This window comes from Mustela erminea, chromosome 10, assembly GCF_009829155.1.
Source record: "Mustela erminea isolate mMusErm1 chromosome 10, mMusErm1.Pri, whole genome shotgun sequence".
In the NCBI taxonomy this organism is placed as follows: Eukaryota; Metazoa; Chordata; class Mammalia; order Carnivora; family Mustelidae; genus Mustela; species Mustela erminea.
This window is the reverse complement of record NC_045623.1, coordinates 103,657,313-103,679,085: the sequence shown is the minus strand read 5'-3', so window position 1 is coordinate 103,679,085 and position 21,773 is coordinate 103,657,313. Positions and strand designations below refer to the sequence as shown.

The 21,773-nt window shown below is 50.6% G+C and overlaps 1 protein-coding gene across 1 annotated transcript; it reads left to right on the top strand.

Annotated features, from left to right (window-relative positions):
• The first annotated feature begins 1,043 nt into the window (after window positions 1–1,043).
• CA6 (carbonic anhydrase 6) lies at window positions 1,044–21,265 on the top strand. Its single transcript, XM_032303074.1, has 8 exons — window positions 1,044–1,238; window positions 3,367–3,546; window positions 9,671–9,819; window positions 10,484–10,576; window positions 14,124–14,193; window positions 17,708–17,865; window positions 18,786–18,909; window positions 20,776–21,265. Exons 1-8 carry the CDS (start codon window positions 1,160–1,162, stop codon window positions 20,880–20,882), a joined length of 960 nt encoding a protein of 319 aa, XP_032158965.1. The 5' UTR covers window positions 1,044–1,159; the 3' UTR covers window positions 20,883–21,265.
• Window positions 21,266–21,773: the final 508 nt, after the last annotated feature.

The window sequence follows — 21,773 nt, the reverse complement described above, 5'->3', positions numbered from 1 at the left end:
GGAAACTGAGGCATAGAGGGGGTGAGTAACTTGCTCGGGGTCTCACACAGCTCATCAGTGGCAGAGCGGGGATCGGAAGAACCCTTGCTCTTGGCCAGAATCGTTTTGCGCTGGCACGGAGTGGGTCCAGCATCCCCTGGGCTCCAGGGAGGGGGCGTGTGGCGAGCTCGGGGAGGGAGACGGGGTAGCGCTGCTCTCCAGAACAGGATGTCCTCTGTGTCCGGGCAGAGCCCCATGCGCCCTGGGGGATGCTGCCTGCCCTGTGCCTTTGCCCTCTCGGAAGGGCATGGGAAATGCTGACCTGTCAGCAGGTATAAACTCAAAAGTTTCTCCCTCAGCGGGTTTCAAGGACTGTTTACCCAAGGAGACACGGAAGGATTAGGCACACCGCCCATCCAACCCGTCTGGGTGTGACTGGGCCCATGGCAGCTGTCAGAACAAAGGCTTCCCCTGGAGAAACAGGATGCCCACACGGGCTCCATGGCCCCGAGGAACGCCCTGGGACACGGGTCCTGAGCTGGGGCTCCAGGGTCCACAGGTGATTCAAGAGCGAGGCCAAGAACAGGGCCTCCAGGTGGGACTCTCTGGCCCATGCCCAAGCCTGGGGGCTGAGGGCCAGGCAGGCCATTTCCAAGGACAGCTGGCCGAGGCAGCCCAGGTCTGCAGGGGCAGCCTCTGGGCACTGCTGAGATGGGCAGGAGATGCCAAGCCGAATCTGGCTAGGGCTTTCAGGGGACGGCCCTCACCCATTCCCAGAGTCCCCGCTTGCCAGGATCAAGGGCACAGGAAATGTCATTGTCCCGGGAAATCCTTCCCATCCTGCCTCTCTCTGCCTTGGGCCTTTCCCCTGTCCTGTGGCCACTCATCTACAAAGGGTGCACTGTGTGGTCCTTCAAGGGAGTTTTCATAAGTTAGGACATGGAACAACCCCAAGCGTGGGCTCAGCACACGTGGCGATGACACCAGCGGGCCTGGGCGAGCGCGCGTCACCTGGCCCGTCACCAGAGTCACAAGGACCATTGTGGGAAGGTGTTATTGTTTTAGTGGGCGCAGCGGAGGGTGGGTCAGTCAGCGAGACTGGGTAAATTGTTATTTACAGTTTCTGAGCTTTTAAAAGAAGAGCGCCCCAGGATCAGCGCGATTCCAGACCCGTGGCACCATGATGGCTCTGGTGGCTCTGGTGGCTCTGCTCTTCCTGGGGGCCCAGGCCCAGCACGGGTCTGAGTGGACCTACTCAGGTAAGCTCCCCCCTTATCCCCGCCGGGTTTGTGCCTTTCCTCGTCACCCTCACCCCTGCGGGAGCTGCCCTGTCCGCCTACAGAGAGCGCGCGGAACTCAGACCTCCGATCGGGGACTAGGGGAGCTTGCTCTCCCTTCCTGGACAACCAGGTCTTGGTCGGGGGTGCCCAAGATTCCCCGGCAGGTGTTTTTGCCTTAGAACCTTTCCTGGCCATGCTCCTGGTTGGAGAGCCCGCTTGCCGCCACTGACTGTGAAGCCCTCTGCTTTCTCGGGCTCTGCAGTGGAGGAGGAAGTTGCTAGAACAGGCTCCCTGCCATCTCACAGAGGGCGTGCGGGTTTGTGGAGTTTTCTTCTTGGAGAGTTCATGGTCTCTCTGGAAGTTTACCCGGAACATCCTGACTTCCTGAGAACCCAACACCTTTGCACAGCCTCCGGGGCTGCCGCCTCCCAATAGCCATGACCTTGCTAAGGTCCAGATCTGCACATCTGGACCAGAGTCACCCCCTCCCATGGGGTGGTGAAGAGAGCTCCTACCCTGCCCCCCTTTCCCTACACTGCACCCAGGGATCGGGCTTTGGAGGACTCTCAGGGCTGCTGACTGACTTACTCTCCCCATGGTGCCCCCACCAGCTTTGGACCCCAAGGGAAGCATATATTCATGGTGGATGCGTGTCTTGTTGAGTTAAGGGCAGCAGAATTAGGGACATCATGGGTGGCACAGAGAGTCCCGTGTTAGAGGGCAGGGCGTCAGCTGTGGCCTATGGCTCCGCTCTGGAGCAGAGGAGGCCACACGTGGCCAGAGCGGTGGAGGCCCTGGGGTTCAGCTTCGTGCGGCTCGTTGGTACCAAGGGTGGTTCAGAAGGGAAAGCAAGAGAAAGAATTCCAACAGGCAGGTCTAGTCCTTCTCGGGCTCAGCCCAGCCTACAAGACCGCAGGCCTTCCTGAAAGCCCAGGGGCCCAGCAACACTTGGGGAGGCTACTTCAAAGGCCTTTTAGGAATCCTCGGGAAATCTGCAGCACAGCTAGGGACACAGGCTAAAGCCTCTTGATCCATGCAGGGGGCTGTGCTCGGGGCCACTGGCCTTGATCCTGGCATCCCACCTCTGGGAAAGAATTGTTTAAATACTGGTTTGTAGGATTAAATCCAGAAGAGCAGAGAAATAAAAAATTGACTTTTCTGTTGATTGCAAAACCAAGCAACTGTGAGGGGTCCCCAAACAAACACCTTCCTTAAAACAAGCCAGGCATTTGCCATACAGCTACTCCCTAACGGTGGGGAGAGCTTGGATTCCCGACTGCGAAGGTGTGGCCCATTATAGCGACTAGCTTTCTTCCTTTCCTCCCTGGAATGATCACGCACTCTAAAATGAGACATTTCCTTACTTTGGTTTTTTTTTTCAACTAATCACTTTGGTCATCTTTGAACCTGATGCTTTACCTTCTTGTCCTGAATCCATAGGTGTAGGCAACCTGGGGGTCTCTACCCTACTGAGACCCAGCGCACGGGGCTGGAGCAAGGAAACAGTTGGGGGGGGGGTTTGCTGCAGGGGGAGAGGGCGCTGCGTGATTGTTGGGAGAGCGGAAGGAAAACTGTGCCATTAGAAGAACACGGGGACTGGACCCCTAAGAGTAATTCAGTAACACCAAGCCCTGAGGAGCCTTCTAGTCATTTATCCCCATTACAGGGGAAAACCAAGCTACATAAATATAAATACTAAAAAATATAAATGTATATATTGCATAAAATATATATAATATAAAAATATGAATCATACAACATATGTTATATATATTAAATATAGATTTAATATAATATATACAATATATTTAATATAAACATACATATAAAAATATTAACATAAAAATATATTAAAATTTATATATTAAAGACCTTTATTGTTTTCCAAACACCAACTGTTCTTGGTGCCAGTGACAACAGGGGAGTTTGGAATCCGGGTCACGTCCCCGAGACATCAGGTTCTACGAAGCAGGTTCTGACTTCTAGGGGTCAGGCTCTGCTTTCTAGAAGGTAGACCTCTGACCTTGATCCTGGCCTCCCGCTGGGCAGGCCCTGCGGTGCGCTGAGCCCCTCCAACTCTGACCCCCTTGGCTCTCTCCTATCACAGAGGGGGCGCTGGATGAACTGCATTGGCCAAGGGAGTACCCCACCTGCGGCGGGAGGAGACAGTCCCCCATCAACCTGGAGAGGAGAAAAGTTCAGTACAACCCCTCCCTGAAGGCTCTGAACCTGACAGGCTACGGGGTCCAGGCAGGCGAGTTCCACATGATCAACAATGGCCACACAGGTAAGGGGCAGGTGGCAGGACGCTGTCCCCTCGCACTCAGCCCCAGCAGCAGGTGCCAGATGCCGGAGCGGCCTGAGGGAGGCGCAGAGCGCAGGCTGGGCGCCACAGGCCACAGGCGGGTGGTGGCCCCCACGCCAAGCTGTGCACGGGGTGGAGGGGGGGTTGGTGCTCAGTCTTTGGCCTCAATTCCTGGCTGGATCTTTCCTTCCGCGGCCTGACCTCTCCCCCAGCTCACTCCAACCCCGCCAGTGGGAAATCCAGCCCACGGAGTCTGTGCCGCTGACGCCAGGGACCCGCTTGTCCTCGGGGATCTGTGCCCTCGTCTGATTTTTCCATATTTTCTGCATTGAGTCTGATTGGCTCAAAATGCCTGACAGGAGGGCCCAGGATTTCTCAAAGGTTTTATTTATTTTTCTAGAGATAGATTTATTTATTTATCAGAGAGAGCGAGAACACAAGCAGGGGGAGTGGGAGAGGGAGAAGCAGGCTCCCCGATGAGCAGGGAGCCTGATCTGGATCCCAAGACTCTGGGATCGTGACCTGAGCCAAAGGCAGATGCTTAATCGACTGAGCCACCCAGGCATCCCTCAAAGGTTTTAAAAAGAGACTCTTGGGGCCTTGAATGGGTCCTCTTCTAGGGAGGAGGTGGAGGTCAGACAGGAAAAGGCTGACTTGGGTCTTGTAGACCACCCCCAGTTCAGAAGCCTGGACTGGACAACTGGAAAACCCTTGCTTTGTGTTTACTGAACATACTTTTTTTTTTTTTTTTTAAAGATTTTATTTATTTATTTGACAGAGAGAAATCACAAGTAGACGGAGAGGCAGGCAGAGAGAGAGAGAGAGAGAGGGAAGCAGGCTCCCTGCTGAGCAGAGAGCCCGATCCCAGGACCCTGAGATCATGACCTGAGCCGAAGGCAGCGGCTTAACCCACTGAGCCACCCAGGCGCCCCTGAACATACTTTTGATATTCCAAGTGGGCCCCTCTCCTCTGAGCCTCATGATACCCCCACCCCTGGCAGGGGTCATTGTTAGGGCTGGAGGTGAGGACATTGGGAGGCCGAAAGACTTAAGGTCACCTGGTCTCTGGCGGCTGAGCTGCATCCAGGCCACTCCCTGCCCCTGGATGTCTGATTCCTCAACCCTGTCCTCCTCCTCGGACACCCCCCTCCCCACTTCCTCCTGGGCTAGGCCGACTTCCTGCCCACCCACATAGGTGCCTGGGGTCACAGGATTTAGATCTCCTATTTGCACAATTGAGAAGATAAAAGCAGTTGCCCTTGATGGGGTTGGTAGACCCTGGAGAGTGAAGAGCTATAAAAGCCCTCAGGCACATGTGGCCTGGATCCCTGAACTCCACAAATAATTCATGAAAGCCTGATTTTATCTTTAATGTCAAGCTCCTACTTCCAAAGTTTCTCTCTGAAGCCTCCAGCAAATTGGCAGATTGCAAACCCCCTCCTCCGTTTTTTTGGTTCAATAAACATTTATTTTGGTTCATACCAACATGAACATTAATAATTACAGTAATGGTTGGGCCAAATTAGGGGAACCTTAAGTCATGGCTCTTCCAAGAGAGGATAATTAGACCCGCAGTTCTCAGTATTTGAAATCTAAGAATTTGACCTCAGGCTTTTTCTTAAGGACTCCTTTTCTTTGTTAAGACAGTAATAATTAAATCCATTGTCAATCGCTGAAATTGCCCTTCTTCCAGTCCTTGCCCTCGATGAAGAGGGGCTACAGGTAGCAACTGAAGGCAGGGGGGAGGCTGGGTTGACCCCACCAGGACAGGCAGCCGGAAGTATCGAACGACTGAAAACCCCCACTGGTGACATGGACTGTTTCCGTTGCACACCGGCCGGGTAGGGCTTTGTGCTGAGGACCCAGGAGAGGGGAAGTGTTAGGAAGGTCCTAGCTTCCCAGGGGGTCCCAGCGGCTCCCTCCTCCCAGTTTGGAGAAAACCCTGGAACTTCCTCCTATGGGCTGTACTGGGTTCTCTAGAGGCTGGAAGCCTGTAGGGTCCCCAGTCCACCCGACATCATGTCAAACCTATGGGAAAGCACTCAAACAGCTCCCATTACTTACGTTTTTTGATGTCAAGTATTTTGCAAGATTTTTAGAATTCTTTACAATTGGCTTTACATTGTCAGCAAGCTCCAAGCTTCAAGAATTCTCCTGAAGGAAAAAGGCAACAACAACACCCCACTCAACCAATTTTCAAATCTGATAACATTTTGTTGAGTAGGTTTAACAAGAAAGTTGATATGATATAATTAAACATTTGTTACTTTTGATTTTGATTAAACATTTATTACCTTTTAGATCTTAGAACCTAATATACATATATGCATATACATACACACACTTATACATGTACACACTTATATATGTACATATATACGGATATACATACACACTTATATATGTACATATATACGGATTTGTATACGTGTATTTTTAATTGACTTCATTTTTTTTTTGAGCAGTCTTAGCTGCATAGCAAAATGAAGAGGAAAATGCAGAGACTTCTCATATACCCTCTGCCCCCACATACATTGTCCCCCCATTATCCATATTACTTACCAGAATGATATATTTTTATTTTTATTTATTTATTTTTAAAGATTTTATATATTTATTTGAGAGAGAATGAGTCAGAGAGAGCATGAGAGAGGAGAAGGTCAGAGGGAGAAGCGGACTCCCCAAGGAGCTGGGAGCCCGATGCGGGACTCGATCCTGGAAGTCCAGGATCATGACCTGAGCCAAAGGCAGCTGCTCAACCAACTGAGCCACCCAGGTGCCTGAATGAGATATATATATAGATATATATATATAGATATATATAGATATATATTTCTTTTTTTTTTTAAAAGATTTTATTGATTTATTTGACAGAGATCACAAGTAGGCAGAGAAGCAGGCAGAGAGAGAGAGAGAGGGGGAAGCAGGCTCCCTGCTGAAGCAGAGAGCCCGATGTGGGACTCGATCCCAGGACCCTGGGATCATGACCTGAGCTGAAAGCAGAGGCTTAACCTACTGAGCCACCCAGGCGCCCCGAATGATATATTTTTAAAAGATTTTATTTCTTTATTTATTTAGAGAGTGAGCAGAGGGAGGGGCAGAGGGAGAGGGAGAAAGAATTTCAAGCAGACTCAGGGCTGAGCATGGAGCCCCATATGGGGCTCCATCCCACAACCCCAAGATCATGACCAGAGCCAAAATCAAAAGTCAGTTGCTTAACCAACTGAGCCATGCAGGTCTCCCAGAAAAATACTTTTTTTTTTTTTAAATCAAGGATGACTCTACCTTGACACAGTATAATTTGGTCCAGAGTTTGCCTTAGGGGTCATTCTTTTCTTTCTTCTTTCTTTTTTTTTTTTTTTTTTTAAAGATTTTGTTTATTTATTTGACAGAAAGAGATCACAAGTGGACAGAGAGGCAGACAGAGAGATGGGGGGAAGCAGGCTCCCCACCAAGCAGAAAGCCCGATGTGGGGCTCGATCTCAGGATCCCAGGATCATGACCCGAGCTGAAGGCAGAGGCTTTAACCCATTGAGCCACCCAGGTGCCCCGGTTGTTCTTAACTTACACATTCTATGGGTTTGAACCAATGTAGAATGACAGTATCCATTGTTACAGAATCATACACAGTGTTTTCATGGCCCTAATTATCCCCTGTGCTCTGCCTGTTCATCTCCCCCTCTACCCCAGCAGCCACAGACCTTTTGATTGTCTCCGTAGTTTTGACTTTTCCAGAATGTCACAGAGTTGGAATTACATGGTAGATGGCCTTCTCAGATTGGCTTCTTTCACTTAGTAATGCATTTAAAGTTCCTCCATGTCTCTTGATGGCTTGATAGCTGATTTCTTTCTTTCTTTTTTTTTTTTTTAAGATTATTTATTTATTTGACAGAGAGAGAGAGATCACAAGTAGGCAGAGAAACAGGCAAAGAGAGAGAGGGGAAGCGGGCTCCCTGCTGAGCAGAGAGCCCGATGCGGGGCTCGATCCCAGGACCCTGGGATCATGACCTGAGCTGAAGGCAGAGGCTTAACCCACTGAGCCACCCAGGCACCCAATAGCTCGTTTCTTTTTAGCGTTGAATAATATTCCGTTGTCTGGATAGACCACAGTTTATCCATTCACCTACTGAGCGGGCATCTTGGCCACTTTCAAGTTCACCATTCAGTAATTACGAATAAAGCTGTCATAGACATCCAGGTGCAGAGTTTGGTTTTACCACTGGGTAAAGACCAGCGAACGTGATGGTACGGCTGCGTTTAGCTTTGTCTTCCAAAGGGACCGCACCATGTCGCGCCCCCACCCGCCCTGCGCGAGCTCCTGCCCGCCGCGCCCTCCCAGCATTGGCTGTCGTCAGTGTCCTGGATTTGGGCTGTTCTGATAAGTGCGCGTGTATCTCACTGTTGCTCATTTGTATTTCCCTGATGACCTACAACGTGCAGTCTGTGTGTCTTTGGTGAGGTGTTTGCTAAGGTTTCCAGCCCATTTTTTTAAATCAGGTTGGTTGTTTTCTTACTGTTGAGTGTTAAAGGGTTCTTTGTACATTTCGGCTAGGAGTCCTTCATCAGATGCGTCTTTTGCAAATATCTTCTCCTAGTCTGAAGCTTATCTTCTAAGTCTCCTCATAGTGTCTTTTACAAGACAGAAGTTTTTATTTATTTTTTTTAAGATTTTACTTATTTACTTGAGAAAGAGAAGGGGGGAGAGCACAAGCAGGTGGAGCAGCAGCAGGAGAAACAGACTCACCGCTGAGCAGGGAGCCTGACGTGGGCTCGACCCCAGGGCCCTGCGATCATGACTCGAGCCGAAGGCAGATGCCTAATGACTGAGGGGCCCAGGCGCCTCTCTTCGATGACTTTCAATAGGAAGACCCGGCTAACAGAATAGATGCTGCTTGTCCTTGTCCCAGACCTAAATTATGTACATCCTCATAGATCTTTTCCTAGGTCACTGTCTTCTCTCTCCCTCTGGAGTCTCCCTTTTCCCTGGCTCATTCCAGAATGTTCAAATGTCTCTGAGGCCTGAACCGTGGAAGCAAACAACAGCAGCTAGGTGACCAGAGGGACCTCCCTGGGGACAATCTGTAGGGCACCGGGCAGGAGGAGGAAGTGGGAAGAGTGGCCCGTTTTCCAGGCGGCAAGAACTTAACGCTTGAACGCATCCACTGATCAGAACAAGTTAAGCCCCAGGCCAGGGGTCCGTGTGTTTCCTGACTTGCTGCAGAATGTGGTCTCTTGTCTTCCAAAGAGAAGTGGAAGCCTGTAGGTGACATCCTGTCCCCACCACGACCCATTCTTGGCCTGGTCTGCCTCCCCCACCCACCGTGTGATCTTGTGCCTCTGAGCAAGGAAGGCTTTCCCCCTCCCCAGGTTGGCCTCCTTGTCCATAAAAGCACTGAAGCTTACAGGGGTTTTATGGAGTAGAGTCGGCTGTTCTTTTATTTATTTATTTATTTATTTATCCATTCATTCATTCATTCATTTTATTTATTCATTTATTTGAGAGAGAGAGAGCGCGCGCGCGTGCACACGAGCCGGGGGAGAGGCAGAGGGAGAAGCAGCTCCCCACTGAGCAAGGAGCTCAGTTGGGCTATTCTTAAAAGGCTACCCACGATGATGATATTTAACACTTCAACTTGGCCTCGCAAACAGTGCTCTGGGAATAAAAGTCATCACACTAGTCCCAAGAGGTCCCCCAACCCCCCTTCCTATTCCTATGCTGTGGGCAAATCACAAAGCTGGTCAGAAGCCGAGAGCGGGATTCTGGTTTCCACACCCACTGGTCATATTTTCTAGGGCATCCTCTTTCCCTAGGGCTGACAAGCTGGCCTTGCCACCCCCTCCCCTGGTGGTCCTGCCCCTGACCCCCGAGTCTGGGTAGAAGGGTGTGGACCCTGATGTGGGTGCCTGCCCAGCCGGGCTCTCCCAGCCTGCCCTGTGTGCCGGTCACCTCCTCCCCGTGGGCGACCCTGCTCAGGGCATCCTAAGCCGGCGTGGTCTTGGCTTGCTCCATGAGTGTGCAAGGGAGCGGGGGAGCTGCCTGGCCGGTAGACCCGACCCCTCGTGCCTGTGTGCACCGGCCGCAGCCCTCTCTCGTCTTCTCTCCCAGTGCAGATCAGCCTGCCCCCGACCATGCACATGACGGCCCCCGACGGCACCCAGTACACAGCCGAGCAGATGCATTTCCACTGGGGTGGAGCGTCCTCAGAGATCAGGGGCTCCGAGCACACCATCGACGGCATCCGATTTGTGGCGGAGGTACTCTGGGGACCCCAGCCAGGTCCTCTTTCTTCTTTCCAGTCCCACAGTCACTTTCCTTATGAAAACAGCCAAAGAGACTGCATGGTGACCGTCCAGTCACCCTAAGTTGATTTTTTTTTTTCATTCATTCACAACCATTTAGTGATCTCTGCTACGTGTCAGGGATTCAAGCAGGGTCCCCGCTCTCACAGAAAGCACAGTGCAAGGCAGGAGTTTAGAGCCCACAGAACGGGGCAAGCCCTCTTGGTTTCAGCTGAATGTCTCTGTGTTAGATTTTCAGGATTCTCTCTCTTGCATAGATCTGTCCTTAAGATGACCACGGTTTACAGTGTCCTCCAGAGCAAGGTATCTCGTGCCCACCCCTGGGAGACCACAGGAGAACCCAGTGACCTCAGACGAGCCCTCTGGACACTGCCAGCTCATCTGCCTGGAGGGTGGGGTCAGGGAAATGCCCTTGAATTGCCATCTCCCCAGAATCCCACTCGTGCTCTTTCCATTGGAAAACTTCCTGGTCTTGATAGATCTCAGACCCAGAGGGAAGGAGGTCAGAGTTGTTTAGGAGGGACAAGCTGAGGCTTTGGGTAGAGAGCACCTTTCTCTTCATTCTTCCCTGAACACCTGAAGCTCACGAAGTCTGACTTATCCTTTCTTGCTCCCACAGATTCACATTGTTCACTACAATTCCAAATACGAGAGCTACGACAGAGCGCAGAGTGAACCAGACGGCTTGGCTGTGCTGGCAGCCCTCATTGAGGTAGGCTGAAGTGACACATGTGACATCAGAGACTGGTGTCGCATCAGGTGTAGACAAAGGGTCTTCCCTCCTCATCTGCTACTGAGCTCACCGTCCTTAAACAACTCTGACTCAGTGAAGCCCCTGTTCACAGTCACTGTGTTCCCTCTGTGTCCCCAGTCCCGGGGATCTTGGATGAGTGCGACAACTGATTTAAAGGAGCTGGGATCACAGCGTGGCTGGCCAAACATAAACTGGCCGGAGGGGAAGGGGAAGCTGGCCACCTGCCAGGTAAATCAACACCTGCTTTTCTGCTTTTCTCAGAAGGTCTGGAGGGCGGGACCCGCAGCTAGGTGGCGGGAAATGGTCATGAGTTCAGTCTCCCCCAACAAGTGCTAAGTTGGATAAAATGGCCAAAACCAACCATATCTCTGTTCTGGAACTGGACCAAAGTCAAACAACAAACCGAGGCATTTGTTTGTGAAAAGTGGCTAGAATTTTGAGTTAGAACAGTGGGGCTCTTCCTATCCCCAACCTCCAGCTTGGTCAGCAAGGTCTTTTTCCTGGAGCAGGCTGGACAGGGAACCCAGCCATCTTACTGCCTAGAGGTGGATGACTCACTTGATCTGGAGTGTGAGTTGAAAGCCCATGCCCCAGGATCTATCAGTAAAGGTAATAGAAAGTGAAAGTTGCAGCTGACCCGCTAAATGGCTGACCTCTGGATGTGTTTCGCAGCTAATCCAGATCCAGCAGCAGAGGGTGCAAACATGATGGGCTTGAGGGGTATGAACAAGAACTTCTGCTAAAATCGTTGACTGACCACAAAGCTACCTACCATATAGGTAGTTCCTAGAGGGCCCTAGGAATAAGATTTAAGAACAGAGCCAAGACATCAGCTGCTGTGTGTGGCTGGGGAGACCCATCTTGCAGATGAAGTGGAAGAAATTCCTAAACGGATACACAAACCAACAATAGAATTTTTTAAAAATCAGAAATCATATTTACATCCTATATTACTTAAATGTCCAGTTTTCAAAAAAAAAAAAGTTGGACATGCAAAGAAATAGGAAAATATGATCCACATTTAAGAGAAAAAACAACAGCCAACAGGTAATGACTCTGAGTGGACTCAGGGACTTATCAGATAGGACTTTCCCAACAACCATCATAAACATGTTTAAGGACTTAAAAGAAATTGTGTTCAAAGAATTAAAGGAAAGTATAATGACACTGACTCAAAAAAGGGAAACAGAAATGACAAAAATGCACAAGTGGAAAGTCTAGAGTTGAAAAATATAATAAATAAAATGAAAAATTCACGACATGGTCTCAAAGCAGAGATGAGACAGCAGGAGTCAGTACATTTGCAGAGAAATCAAAGAATTTATTCAATCTGAGGAACAAAGGAAAAAGACTGAAGAAAAATGAACAAAGCCTTAGAGATTCATGGGAACAAGATCACACAGCCCAACATATACATAGTGGGAATCTGGAAGAGGAGAAAGAAAGTGAAAGAAAAAAAAATGGAAGAAATAATGGTCCCATTTTCCCCCAAATTTGATGGGAAAAAAAATAATTTACAAACTGGGAAACTGAACAAAGCCCTTGTCTGATCAGAGTCAAACTGTTGAAATCAACAAGACAAAAAGGACTTTTTATAAATAGGATACTGACGTACAACTAACAGCCAACTTCTCATTAGAAACAAGTCATCAGGGCGCCTGGGTGGCTCAGTGGGTTAGGGCCTCTGCTTTCGGTTCAGGTCGTAATCCCAGGGTCCTGGGATCGAGTCCTGTATCAGGCTCGCTGCTAGGCAGGGAGCCTGCTTCCTCCTCTCTCCCTGCCTGCCTCTCTACTTGTGATCTCTGTCAAATAAATAAATAAAATCTTTAAAAAAAAAAAAAAAGAAAGAAAGAAAGAAACAAGTCATCAGAAGGCCATGGAATGTCAACCAGGAATCCTAATCTAACTAACACCCTTCAACAATGAGGCGAAACAAAGGCATTCCTAGATACAGAAAAACTGAGATAATTGCTAACAGATCTGTCTTACAAGAAATATTACCCAAAACCCTTCTGGCTGAGAAGCAATGATATCAAACAGTAACTCAAATCTGCAGAAAGAAATGAAGAATGCTAGAAATGGTAACTATAAAAGACTACCTAAAAATGTTTTTGTCTTGTCTTTAAAAGATTTCTTTTAAAAAACCCATCAGATTGTTGAAAGGAATCATTACACCACTTATTGTTGGGTTTACGATGTAGGTAGATGTAATGTCAATGACAAAAGTGAGGAAAATAGAAAGAAATAGAGCTAGCTTGGAACAAAGTCCCCATATTTTATAGGAATTAAGTTAGTACTAACCGGAGGTAGGCTGTGATAAGTTGTATATTGAACAGTAGTCCCCCCTTACCCCTGGTTTCCCTTTCCCAGGTGATAGTTACCCGTGGTCACGTGCAGCCCAGAAGGAGATGTTCCTTCTAGTGATGTTTACTCCAGAAGCCTAACGCTAGGTCACAGTGCCTGCGTCATTCACCCCCGTGACCTTGTCACGCAGGCATTTGATCAAGTGCATCATCCCAAGAAGAGTGAGTGAAGTACAACAAGAGATTTGGGGAGAGACCACATTCACGTAACTTTTAATTCAGTATATTGTTATCATTGTTCTATTTGATTATTAGTTTATTGTTGTTGGTCTCTTACTGCGTCTAATTCATACACTAAACTTTACCACAGGTATGTATAGGAAAACATGTAGTATTTACAGGGTTTGGCACTACCCGTGGCTTTAGGCACCCACTGCGGGTCCCTTCAGATAAGGGGGAACAGCTGTAATCACTAGAACAACCATTAATACTTAAAAATGGTTAAATCGTGCATGGAAGGTATTTGTTTCACTCAAAAGGCTGAACAGAGGAACAAAAATCCACGAGGGACCTAGCAAAACACATAGCGAGTGGCATTCATAGATCCAAGAAATCGGAATTCATACACAGTGGAAGAAGAATTAGACCAACACCACCGACTGAAAAGAGCCATTGAAATTCACCTTTTTCACCAAAAGTAATTGTTCTGACTTCTGAAGAGTCAACGCTCACACAAAACAGTGGTGACCTGGCAGGGGGCAGAACTGGAGCAGTTTTGGCTTGGACAGAGGCTGTCCCCCGCTCCGGCAGGAGTCCCGAGGATGAGGAACCGGGCACAGGGGACCAAGCCCCCCTCATCACAGGGACCTGGCCTGAGGTGAACCCCTCCCAAACAGAGTCCCTGGGGGGTATGGTGACAGTGACTTTGGGCCATGCCCTGAGGGCCTCACCGGTCACCCCTGAGAAGGCTCTTTCCCTGGAAGCTGTCCCAATGCTTCCGTCCTGTCTCCCTGGAAGAGACCAGTGAGGCCAGGCAGTCGGTGGCAAAGAATGACCAGACAGTCTCTCCCCACACAGCTGGGGCTCGGACCGGCTGCCTCCTCCCTGCCCCCGGGCTCTGCCCAGTCAACAGGGACACCAAAGCACGGGATCAGCAGACCGAGGTCCCCTTCCCACTCGATGCACTGCTGTTTTTCCTTCAGGTCAGGGATCACGGTGAAAACACTTACTACAGCAACTTCATTGCCCACCTGAACAACATCCAGTATCCAGGTGAGGAAAGCCCGCAGCGGCGGAGGAGCGTGTGGCAGGAACGGGGGGGCCTGGAAGGGGGACATCGGCGGGGGGGGGGCACAGGGCCCGCGGGGGGCCAGGGCTCTCATGCCAGCGGTTCCTGCTGTCGGCTCAGGCTGCAAACACCCTTGAGAAACCTGTTCACAAACCCCATGTGTTGATTCCCACGGCTGGAAGCCTGGGGACCACGGACAGGGGATATCTTCGCTTCACCTCTAGCTCCAGTGAGTAGTGATGACTCTGGGCACTAGAGAGAGAGAGAGGAGGGGGGGGGAGAGAGAGAGAGAGATGTCCTCCTTAGCTTCAGGCTAAGGAACGCCCTCCCATCATTGTGCCTGGACAGGGCTGGTCTCTCTCTCCTCTGCCTCCAGAAGGCAGGATTCATGTCCGAGTGGCCACCAACCCCTACGGCCTGTGACCTGAGCCACAACCACATCAGCTTTGACACCCTGGGCTTGTGCTTCGGACTTTGGCCACCCCTCCCAGACGGCAGGTCCCTGACTTCCGGTCCCGCCCATCCAGGGGGTCCCTTGACCTCCGACCTGTGGGCCTTCCTTTCTCCCCAGTGCACGAGTGGGGATGGGGGAGAGGCAGGGGCAGAAGCAGACTCCCCTCTGAGTGTGGAGCCTGACGACTTGGGACTCAGTCCCAGGACCCTGGGATCATGACCTGAGCTGAAGGCAGACGCTTCAACCACTGAGCCACCCAGGCGCCCCCAACTGCTGTTATTTTTATTCATAGCTACAAATATGAGCATGTATTAACACGGCCTGGAAGTCCTCAAACACTCATCCGGGCCCTTGCTTCCCCCGCTCCAGAACGCTTATTTCGCGTTTCCTCCCCTCCCTCGAAGCCCCTCGGCCCCCCGCCTCAGCTTCCCCCTTGAGTGGATCGGGTGCCTTGTTCCCGCTTTATCTAAAAGGCGGTCAGACCCTCACTCATCTTCTTAACCCATCTGCCCCGGCCCAGCTCCACGTCCCCGCCTCTGTCGCCGTGGGCGAGAGTCCCTGCTCCCGACCCAGCCCGGCCCTCCACACGCGCGCACCGGCCCTCCCGCGTAGGGTCCGTCCACCTGCTCGCCTCTGCTGTCCCGCAGCCCCATCTCTTACTGTTCACCCGCCACTGGCTCGGCACACAGATCCGTGCTCTGACACCTCACGAGTCTCACGGACCCAGCCGGCCCCTTGCTAACACCCCACGAGTCTCACGGACCCAGCCGGCCCCTTGCTGTCCTCCCCTCTTCCTTCCTACTCGACGCGCCCTTGAATGTGTTGCCTCGTGGTCCTGTTCCGTTTTCTCACTCACCCTCGGCTGACCCTGACAGCCACCGTCCCTTTAAGGTCAGCCCTGTTAGATGTCCAGGCCATCCCACCTCGCTCTCCTGCCCACTCTCGGGCTCACCCCCAGCTGGGCTCTCTTTCTGCTCCTGCTCTCACGGTGGGGGGCGCCGGCTCTGCCTTCTCCAGGGGCCTCATTCCGTCCCATGGCCTCCGTTGCCCTCTCTGCGCTGTGGACTCCTAAAATCTGAGGTCCTCCATGCAGTGACAGGACCACGGGGCAGGGGAGGCAAAGCAGACGCAAGAACCAGCTGGCTATTTTGCGGACCCTCAGCAAGGCCAGCAAGAGAAACCACAGGCCTGTGGTCTGAGGCGTTTCCTTGAATGCATGGACCTTAGACCTTCCGTTTCTACGAACTGATCCAGAGCCATTTCCTTTTCCAATTCAATAAATGATGCTTCTGATCAATACTGCTCGCCGCACTGGCCTCCCTCTCAACTCTGGATTCCTCTATCCAACAGCTTGCTTGATACTGCCCTGCAGATCTAAAATTTAATATGGCCCGAACCTTCCCTACCACCCATCCCCCAGGCTCGTCCCTAAACCGACTTCCTCATCTCAGCAAAGAGCATCATAAGCCATCCCACTGTTGAAGCCCCATACCCCAGGATCCCTGTTTTTTTTTTTTTTTTAACTTAAAAAAATTCCTTTTAAAGTGGCCTCCACCCCCCGTGTGGGGTTTGAACTCATGACCCTGAGATCAAGAGTTGCGTGTTCTACAAACTGAGCCAGCCAGGCGCCCCTCCCAGAATCATTCTTGGTTTTCCGCTTTCCATTATCCCTCACATCCAAACCGTCAGCGTGTCGTACTGTTTTCACCTCCCTGATTTCAGTCCTCTTGTGTGCAAGCTGAGAAGCAGGATTGCTGGGTCATATGGTAATTCAAGGGCTAATTCTTAAAGCTGCCATCACATCGCTTTCCCTAGTGGCTGCACCATGGTGCTGGAATTCTTGACTCACTTAACTATATTACAGGGATGAAGCTAAATCTACGCTCGAGAGCCCTTTAGAAGGTTGTATCTGGAAGCTCGTCCAATAACACTAAAATTTAGAATTTTTTTTTTAGCCTATTCATGGGATTTTCCACTACCAGACTCTGACGCCTTGGTTTAGCGAGTCTATTTATGTCTACGTAAAAGCTGTAACCTCTTTGCCATCAAAAGAATGCAAAGTGCATGTTTGGGAAAGCGAAAAAATTCAACTCAACTCTGTTTCTTCGTTGGCGTCATGCTGAGCTCAGGAGCTCAGAATCATGACATGAATGGAAGCGGGATTCTCGAGATGCGGTGATGGGTACTTGAGCTGGGAGTCTCCGGATACCCTGTGGAAACTCCTCTCCCCACGCGAGCCCCCACCCCCGGGGGCTGAGCCTGGTTTCTCGGGAACCATGGCAGGAAATGCTCAGGACCAGGTGCCTGAAGCCCCACTTGGTTCTGAGTCTGCCTTTCTCATCTCTATCCCCCCATTTCTTTCTTTCTTTTTTTTTCTTCCTTCCTTCCTCCCTCCCTTCTTTCTTTCTTTCTTTTAGATTTATTCATTTGAGAAAGAGAGAGCACAAGAAGGGGGAAGGGCAGAAGGAGAAGCAGACTTCCTGCTGAGCAGGGAGCCCGGATGCGGGGCTCCATCCCAGGACCCCGGGATCATGACCTGAGACAAAGGCAGATCCTTAACCGACTGTCTCTCTATCCACTCATTTCTAAGTGAGCCAAAACCAAGACATTTTGTTCTTTTTTGAGATTTCTTATCCGGAAGCCCCTAGCAGTCATAATTCTCTTCTCTCATTTAACATAAAGCATATCTTCTGCCCAACAGTTGTGATGACAGTTAGGCTCACAAGGACTTTCCAAGCTCAAGTTCAATGACCAGACTTTATAAGCACACCCCTCCCCCCTTATCCTTGTAGGAATCCTATTGAACATTCCCTTGTTGCCTTTGAGGTGACAGCCAGGAGGAGGTATCTGAGTGGGTCTCTTCCCAGAGTCTTTGCTCTTACCCCCTTCTAGGAAGCAGCAGACTGGGGAAATGCTTCAAACGATCAGCCTCTGTGTTCCGGTGACTCAGAAGATTCAAACGTGGGGCGGTCTGAGCCTGAGCTGTCCCCCCAAGGGGCACCAGTGGCCCCTCACATTCCTTTATCCTTTGTCCCCTCTGTTAGGACAAAGCACGGTTCTGAGTGACCTTGACATTCTGCACATGCTCCCTGGGGACATCCAGCACTACTACAGCTACAATGGGTCACTCACCACTCCTCCCTGCACTGAGAACGTCCACTGGTTTGTGCTGGCCCATCACGTGCCGCTCTCCAGAGCACAGGTAAGGCCCCCGCCCTGCCTCCGCAGGTCCCCTTCTGACTGCCTGGCTGACGAGAGCGCTTCCCTACCTCTCACCTTAATGCCAGCACCCGGGCTCCCAGCTGCTTTCCTGCCCTGGGACTGCTGTGCCTCACCCCTCCTGGCCTGGGTGACTTTACTAGTGCTTGGACAGAGATGGGCAAGTTGAGGCATCAGGGAATCCAGGGAACCCTGGGACCTTGGATGCAACCAAAGGACTGGGACCTGACCCGGGTCAGAGAAGAAGGGCTGCATCGTTAAGGCAAACATTTGCTGAGCGGATGCTCCCTCCAGGTAACGTTCTAGGCCCTTGATGGACAGAACCCCTGTCCTCGTGGAGCTTACATTCTAACTTCATAAATGGCTTTACACAAGGACTTACTGACATTGTTAGCTCTTTAATATGCTAGCAGGCCTGCAGTCCTCTGAGGAGAAGAGCTGTGTCAGCCACCTTTGGTTCCCCAGCATAGCATGGGTGCACAGTAACTATTTGTTGCCTTAGGGAAAGGACAAACGTAACTGAGGCGGCAGAGGAAAAGCTGGCATTTCCTTCTGGGTCATGTTCTTCCTCAGGAACAAGTAGATCTTTTTCTTTAAATTTTCATTTCCCCAATGCAGGAAAAGGTGGAAAGAACCCTATTCAAAGATACCCACCCACAAATCTATTTGCTTCTTTTTCTCCTTTCTACTGGTGACCAAGAGATGGTTGGAAGAATGAATGGGTGGCTGGGTGGATGGCGGGGTGGCTGGGTGGGTGGGTGGATGCTCTATTGCGATGGAGCAGAACTTGAGATCTTCTCATACTCACTTTATCAGGGTTATAGAAATAAACCCAACAAACTATGCTCCTTAAAACCACCCAGTACCTCTTCCCCTTCATAATCCACTTCATGTGGCCTGTAGATTTGGAAGCTAGAGAATTCCATAGTGGATCACCACAACAAGACCCTCCACAATGACTACCGGAGCACCCAGCCCCTGAACAACAGAGTGGTGGAAACCAACCTCATGAATTTCCCTCACCTACGTAAGATCAACTCTTATTTATCCTTTGCGATTCTTTGAGTCCTGTTTTCTTCCTTCTCTGGGTGGATGCATGTCTTCTGGCAATAGTAGGGGAGGGACAGTCATCTAAAGGGCAGGAGGCTCAGATGGGCCAATCCATACAGGGGATGTGTGGGCAAAGGAGGTGGCTCATCTTCCCAGTCCAGGCAGTGATGCCAGTGAGTAGAACAGAGGAGACCACGAGGATGGACAGTTACATGATTTATTACCTACTTGGTCTTGGCCAGAGACACCCAGTAGGAGAGCAAGATGCTTAACAACATCCTGACGCTCCCATAAGAGTGCAGGCAAGCCCATCCCCAATTCCCACACATCTCCTCAAGGTGGTGTTAACTAGAGCATGTATTGTTTACTACATTTTCTTGGGGATCATGCCCCAGACACCAGGGTGCTGGAAGTAGGTATGACCAGTCCAGCCTCCCTGGGTCAGGCTTCTTGGCTCACCTTATTAATGTGGTTGCAAGAATGCAAATATTCTGCAATTTCCCCATCTTTATTTTGCCCGTTTCTCTGTAAATTTAGGGTGAGCTATAAATATCCCCTGAATTCATTGTCTTTACAGTCTGTTTCTGCTAAACATTCCTGAGACCTTGACATCCTCGAATACGATAGAATTGATTCCAGTCAATATTGCCCACTCAGTATGCCCCCCACTGATTATACATATCTTTCAAAACCTTTAAATCTCCAGACAGGCTCCCCGCCTCCCCATCAACAAAGGCCCATTTGTGATTCTCTCCCCATCCTTCCTTCCTGGTTCATTGATTGTTTCCTCTTGCATTTGTTTGCTCCTCCAGCAATACCAACAGAGGAAAAAGGACACCTGTCATAATGATCATTTCCCCGTATCACACTATATACCATAATAACAGTACCAATTCCTTCCCCAAAGGACGACATCCTCTTAACTAGGTCCAAATGCTAGCAGCCTGGCTGAAGGGACACGGACCCCCTGATCTACCTCCTTGTTCTAATCCTGCCATGTCCCCTTTTCCCTGATGAAATGTCCCATGGCTCTTGCAGTAGACACGTACAGATTGCATAGTTTCCCCAATGCCACACCCCAAATGCTCCTTCCACGAGGGGGGGAGTGTCGCTTCAATTCACCCTCAGGAGGAAACACAGAGATGGTCTAGATATCCGCCTCTCTGACCCAGATGCCCCATGCTGCAGTTCACCTGGGTGTCCTCTGTGCCCACCCTTCTGAGACTCACCGATTAGGGTTATTACTTCAGCTCCCAGGAGATAATAAGAAGGCCTCTTCCCCCACTTGCAGTCAGGGGACCGGAGCGACAGCCTCCCTTTGCTGCTAAGAGAACTGAGCACCATTTTGCTCCCCCTGCCCTCAGACCCAGCCTTCTAGGTAGCAGCGCTGGTCTCTGGCCAGCCCGGTTGTGTCACGCACCTGATGCCTCCCAGTTCCATTGAACCCACCCCCACTGGGTTAATATGGTCACCCCAGCAATAAGGAATGACCTGGCAAAGAAGCAAGATTACAAAAGCAAGATAATGACCAGATATAGATGTCTTGCAATTCATTTATTAGAAAACATGCATGTCCCCTTAAGGTAAGGGCTACTGAGCATCGCACGAGAAACCAAGGTCCAGGGGCAGAACCACCGCCGATGTGTCAGCCCTTGGATTAAGGCAGCTTGCACGCCTAAATTCAGAAAGCGGGAAGGTGCTTGAAGCTGGTGGGACAGGACATGGAGGGCATTCTAAGGAACCTAAAATCCCCGCCTTTAGTACAGGTGTGGGGAATGTGTCTGGCTGTCCCACAAGGACCACCAAACTTCTGACCTTCGCGTACGAACTCTTCTTTTCATAGCGTATAATCTAGGTCCTGAGTTCCAGCTTTACATAAAAAAGCTCAACAAATGGTTCGAATTCTCGAGAAGACTTACTGAAAAGAGGAACAAGAAAGACAAATTCTAGAGATGGCGAGCTTGAAGCGGGAGGTGTGCAGGACAAAAGGGCCCTCCTCTGAGCCCACGCCCTGCCCGGCTCCTCCCCCACCCCGGCTCCTCCGAGAAATCCGGTGCCGGGATTGCAGCCTCCCCGAGGCTCCTGTTCCCGTTTCTGTAAGACTGAGTAAACCACTGTCCCTGAGCGGAAATGCGGTGGTTTAAGGGTATGAGAAGGGGTTTGTTAGAAGACACCAATGGGAATTGATTGGAATAGAAATGTAAAGGAAATGGAGCCCTAAGTATCTTCCTATTGAATCATGCGTGTTGATCTGTGTAAATTACAAAGCAGCCCGGACTGCCCTGTGGGATTTAGGTGAAATAAAATGTCTTTGGGAATTGGTCATTTGAAAATTTCTCTTTTCTGTTTCTTTTGTACCACTTCAAATATGCCTTCTTTGCCCTCCCCCCAGGGACACCGGGGATGGGACAGGGATCGAGGTGGGAAGGGTTCCAGAACAAGTTTAGGAAGAAGGAAAGAGAGTCTTACCTTGCAACTTGCTGGTGGCGAGGTCTGTCTGGAGCCTGGGCCGGGCTGGGCGAGCAAAGGAAGAACAGAGGAGTAGGACCCCGGGCTTGCAGGACAGAGGGGGAGGAGAGGGCAGGAGAGCAGAGAGGACCTCCCTGCACGTCTCATCCTCGTGGGTCAGATGGTGGCTGGGCCTTGTCAGTAGAGCCGGGTTCAAGGTCCAGTTCTGCGGCTCACGGTCACAATCGGTCACCACCATGATCGCCATGGTCTGAGTGCACCGATGCACGTTTCTGACGGAGGCCCTTTCTCGCCACCGCCTCGTCGCTTCCCCTCTCCGGCCCAGCCCCCCACCATGTTCTTCCCAGTTCCTTTGTCTGCTCTTTACTGGCT

Excerpts from the sequence above, each read along its gene's own strand:
- CA6 (XM_032303074.1), top strand. The coding sequence starts at position 1,160 with ATGATGGCTCTGGTGGCTCTGGTGGCTCTGCTCTTCCTGGGGGCCCAG. Across the intron at positions 14,194-17,707 it reads GAACAACATCCAGTATCCAG|GACAAAGCACGGTTCTGAGT; the intron begins GTGAGGAAAGCC and ends CCCCTCTGTTAG. Across the intron at positions 17,866-18,785 it reads TGCCGCTCTCCAGAGCACAG|ATTTGGAAGCTAGAGAATTC; the intron begins GTAAGGCCCCCG and ends TGTGGCCTGTAG.